The following is a 4,826-nucleotide window of genomic DNA, read 5'->3' as shown; positions in this document are numbered from 1 at the left end:
GAGAAAAAAACACAACCAAAAAAAAAAAAAAAAAAAAAAAAAAAAAAAAGCCAAAGGGAGGAGTCTGGAATATGAATAAATATGAGAGGGAGGAGGAGTCTCCACATTTTCACTCTGAGGGAGGATACAGAGGTTGATCAATATGCTTATAATTGAATAAATGCTCTTCATGGAGATGAGAAAAGGCATAATTCCTCTTTTCCAAGAGAAACTGGTGATGGGAACACAAACGAAAAACCTCCCTCCAACCCCACAGGATGATTGCAGTTTTTATGTACTTAGATTATAGGAGTGCGTGAGCAGTATACTCTTAACTGCTACAGTCAGATTGCATAGGTTCCAATTTTGCCACTTACTGGCTGTATAACCTTTGGCCAGTTACCTAAGCTTTCTCTGCCTGTTTCCTCATCTGTAAATGGGGATAAATAACAATACAGCTGCCTCTTGGGTTGTTATGGGAATTGAATGAGTTAATATATGCAGAATGCTTAGGAACTACCTGGTATGTAGTAAACACTCAGTGTTAGTTTTTATAATCAGGATGTTTTACAGGTTCCAGCAGATAATCCCAACCCCAGTTCCCTTATCTCCAACTATACAAGAATCACATAGTTATAATCTGCTATCTTTCATAAATTAATATCAAGACGATATGCAGGCGAAGAGACATTTGGCAGGGCCAGAAAGGTTTGAGTCCTGAAACAAAGTGATTAGATCACACTAGCCACAGTTTTCCCCCAATATCTCCCCTGTATCTTCATTCTGTCCTTCAATTCCTCATCCACCCTCTTCTCTTTCAGGTCCTAAATCAAGGGCAAGACAGTGGTATTAGGGATAAGGGAAACTGATTGGCAAGCATCTTAGTTGGGGGGGAGGGTATAATGAAAAGAGTATCAGAGTTGTAATCAGAAGAGCTAGACCCATAGGGGCACTTGGCTGGCTCAGTCAGTGGAACATGCAATGCATGATCTCAGGGTTGTGAGTTCGAGCCCCATGTTGGGTGTAGAGATTACTTAAAAATAAAGCCTTAAGAAAAGGAGACCTAGACCCATGGATTTGTTTCACCTCTTACTGGCCTCTCAGAGCTTCGGTTTCCTTTCCTGCACCCCTGGGGCCTGTCATGAAGACAAAATATTTGAAAGTGCCATCATAAACTATTAAGTGTTATAGATAATTATTATGAAAATAATTGAGCAGAGAGCATGGTGGGTTTTTTTGTTTCGTTTTGTTTTTGTCTGGTTAGAGTTACTGTTCTCCTCCATAAACTGTTCTCCCCATAACTACTTGGCCTTTTAAAACAGGAGGTGGTTGCAGTGGGGCAGCTGACTAAGGAAGGGTTATGGAAAAAAATATAGGTATGCAAGCTCTTTGGATGTGTAGAGTGGGTGGGGAGTACAATCGTAAGCTGAAATGCAGGGCTGTAAGAATGAGAGACCAAGTGTGTATGCATTCCTGTCAGAGTTTCAGACTGAACACAAATCTGTTGGTCACTAAGAGTTTGGGATTGCAACTGGGGCCTGGCTTGCCACATTCTCCTAGAACCAACACCCATCTTAATTAGCCACCTCCCACAGGAGGCCCTAGGATGCTTGTTAAGGTCTCTCCATCTACCTGGCTGGAAAATCATAGCAGGGGCTGGCTGGCAGAGTTGATGAGCCAACGCTAGAGGGGGTGGGAGGTGCAGGAGGTAGTGCTGTCCCAGGCTGTGGGTTTGAAACTCACCAGTCAGGAAGTGAGGCCGACAGACGGAAGGGCGGGCAGGAGCGGGGAGTTCTGGGGCACAGCAGAAGGGGCCTTCTGGGGTTTGGGGACTGTGGGGCCATGGGCTTCAGGGCCAGAGGTTGCTGTTAGCCTGGCAAGACAGGTCTGGGCAACATGCATGCCCAGAGGCAATTGGCTGTAGCTGCAGTGAGAGCAGAAGTCAGACGACATGAGGTGGCCAAGCAGTCTCTAAGCCGCCTCAGGAAGCTGGCAGAGCGGGTGGGCGACCCTGAACTTCGGGACAGCATCCAGGCCTCACTGAACAGCATAAGAGGTAAGAGAAGGGTGAGCTCTAAACTTGGGTGTCTCGGGGACCAGCAGGGGGATAGAAGGGCTTGCTGTGTCATACATCACTTCCCAATCAGCCACTTCCTAGTCCTCTAGATGGAGCTGGGACTCGGGGGAAGAAAACATTTGGACAGGATGGGAAAAGATACGGGAGGTGTCATTCTCCCTCTTTCCCCAATTCTGATCCTTCTCCCAAGGGATCAAAATACAAGTCACTGCTGAGCTGACCTTCTTGGCAATGGAGAAGTGGGTGAGCATGGGGAAGAGAGGCTGTGACAGACCCACGGTGGACTTGGACCCTGCCTGGGGAGTCCAGGGCAGGAAGCAGTGTGGGGCAGGAGGTTCTGGGACTGCATAATGTGTTCATTCCCAGGACCCACAAAGGATCGGTGACCTCTTGTTCTCCAGCTGTAGAAAGAAACACACACACACTGAAACACACCACGCAGAGAATCTCAGGCTCCCAGGCACACACTGCCACTCATACTACACGCTTTGCACAGCCAAAGCGCAAAGAAGTCCCCAGGACCCTTTTCGGTCCCCTCTCTTCCCCATGCTCCTGTTCCTGTCCTCCCCACCACCCCCAGCACACACACCTTCCGCTCTACCTCCTTAGTGCCATTAGAACGAGTGATGACAACACAGGGAGGAAGTGCTGCCATGGCAACACCATCCGCCACATCCTCCTGCCCACCCCAGCCTTCAGTCCTGTGGTGGGGCCCCGGCAGGAACAGCTACTCCAAATCCATGAGGCCCCACCACTAGGGACCTGGTGGAACTGAAAGGGGTCTCCAACCTGCTCTCATTTCATTTACCTCTGAGGTGGCAAAGAGCAACAAAAGCCAGCTATGTTGTCCGTGAAAGGTGTCTGGGAAAAGCACATCCTTCATCAGATCCTGGTCTCTCCCAGCTGCTCCATTCTTAGCTGCCTACTTGGGGGAGGAGGGGGTCCAAGAGGCCATTCTTTCCACCAGGGGTATCTCCTGCCAGACCTCTCTGACTACAGAGACCACAGCTGCAGACCATAACTTGGGGAAGGAATATTTGGTTTGGGTTCCTCGGGGGACAGTATGATCCCCTTCCCATTGCCTTTCTGAGGCTAGTGGCCCTCTCCCCTCCTGTCCCCACCTTTTGCCAAGAACAACCGCTGGCAGATGCCTTCCGTACAGCCTTAGTGGTGGAAAGACCCACTTGGGGGAGTGGCCCATGGCGCCTCCTAGGGGAGGAACTCCAAGCCCCACCCGGGGAGAGAAGAAAGAGGGGGAGGAAAAAGGTTTAGTCCAGGTAGAGAAGCTCTGCTTAGCTCTGGAGGAGGGAGTGAAGACAGGTGGAGGCTGAAATCTCCCAGAAGACTAAGCTCTTTATCAGCGATTTGTTCCACTCCTCTAAGAGTCAGGGTTCTGTTTCCACTGAACATAAAGGAAAACTGAGGCCACTAAAGGAAGGAAGGAAAATCAAGGCAGAATCAACAGAACACCTTCACCTCCTCTTTGAGAAAATTCAGAAAAAGCTACTGAAGAGTCTTCTATCCTGGGAATGGTGTCATCCAGGTGGGGTGGAAGAGAGGGGGTGCTGACCTCAGGACAGGACCGAGAGGGATTGGGTACAGGTCTCAGGGAAAACAGAGGGCATCCAGCATCCTGGTACTGCCCCCCCCCTCACCCCCNTGGGGGGGGGAGGTCTCCAAGCCTCTGAGAAGGCCTCCGACCACTCAGGCCCATCCCTGCCAGGTCTCACTCAGCCTCTGTTCCCCGTGGGCCTAACCCCTTCAGCCTTCTCCCCAGGGTAGAGGACAGTGAGTCCAACTCCGGGGTCCCTGGAAGGGTGGTAGACACACAGCAGACAGACGTTTTCCATTCTATCTCCTTTTTAACCTTCTAAAAGAGCTCCACCTTGAAAACCTCAGGAGTTGGAATGGGAACCCAAAAGACGCTGCCTCCCACCTCAACTGAAGGGGTCCCTGTATTCAGGGGTGCTAAAAACCTCACGTGTGGGTAATCAGATTCGAAGATGGTGCCTCCCTTAACCCCAATCCCCTGACAGACCCCCCCACCCACCATACCCACCAATTCTCCTCTCTGCTTATCCCTGCTGATTCTGAGGCACTCTTGGAGCTACGGTTGCTATGGAGACTGGATGCATTTTGGTATGGGGGTGTCGATCCGTAGACATATTCCTTCTCCTTCCACCTCAAGCTGGAGCCTTTGACTCACTTTTTGGCCTGGGCTCCTGGAGCCCTTAGATCTCTTCCCTCCTAAGGCACCCCCCTCCTTCCTACCCGGCTAAATTCCATGTTTGTCCCTATCCCCAGGGAACACTTTCCAAGTTCACTTTGGGACAGTTGGGCTCATGTCGTGGCCCCACCAATGCATTGCGTGTGGAGGGTGGGGGTGAGCGAGGCGGCTGGGTGATGGGGAAAGAAACAGCAGCAATTACCTGGGGGAGACCAGGGGTCCTGGGAAAGGGATTTCAGGCCTCCCGATTTCCCTACTTCAACTTCCCCAGAACTGGCAGCCATCCCCTAAATCCGCTCCGTTTCCCCCTCGGACTGTCCACCCACGAGCTGATTTTTTACCCTGGTCCCTAAATGCCACACCCAACAGTCGCGTTCCCTAACCGCGGTGTGCTAGGGGAGGGGGCTAGATTGTTGGAGTAGGTGAGTCCAAGTTCTAGGAAATCCAGCCCAGGATTTGGGAGGGAAATCCAGTCCTGGATTTTGTACCGCCTTCTCAGACAGCGGAGCTGGTGGAGAGAAGGTTGGGGGGGAGATAGGGTGG

At 50.9% G+C, this 4,826-nt stretch overlaps 1 protein-coding gene across 2 annotated transcripts in view; it reads left to right on the top strand.

Annotated features, from left to right (window-relative positions):
• The first annotated feature begins 1,813 nt into the window (after positions 1 to 1,813).
• The window catches only part of AGAP2 (ArfGAP with GTPase domain, ankyrin repeat and PH domain 2), a 15,233-nt gene continuing 12,220 nt past the window's right edge, over positions 1,814 to 4,826 (top strand). For both annotated transcript variants that reach the window (XM_077757589.1, XM_077757588.1), the window contains exon 1: positions 1,814 to 2,035. In XM_077757589.1, coding sequence (XP_077613715.1) covers positions 1,876 to 2,035 — 160 coding nt within the window. In that variant the 5' untranslated portion in view covers positions 1,814 to 1,875. The remainder of the gene's footprint in view (positions 2,036 to 4,826) is intronic.

The sequence above is a fragment of the Crocuta crocuta genome, unplaced genomic scaffold (assembly GCF_008692635.1).
Source record: "Crocuta crocuta isolate KB4526 unplaced genomic scaffold, BGI_CrCroc_1.0 scaffold549, whole genome shotgun sequence".
NCBI classification, from domain to species: domain Eukaryota; kingdom Metazoa; phylum Chordata; class Mammalia; order Carnivora; family Hyaenidae; genus Crocuta; species Crocuta crocuta.
This window is presented reverse-complemented; position numbering and strand designations above follow the sequence as displayed.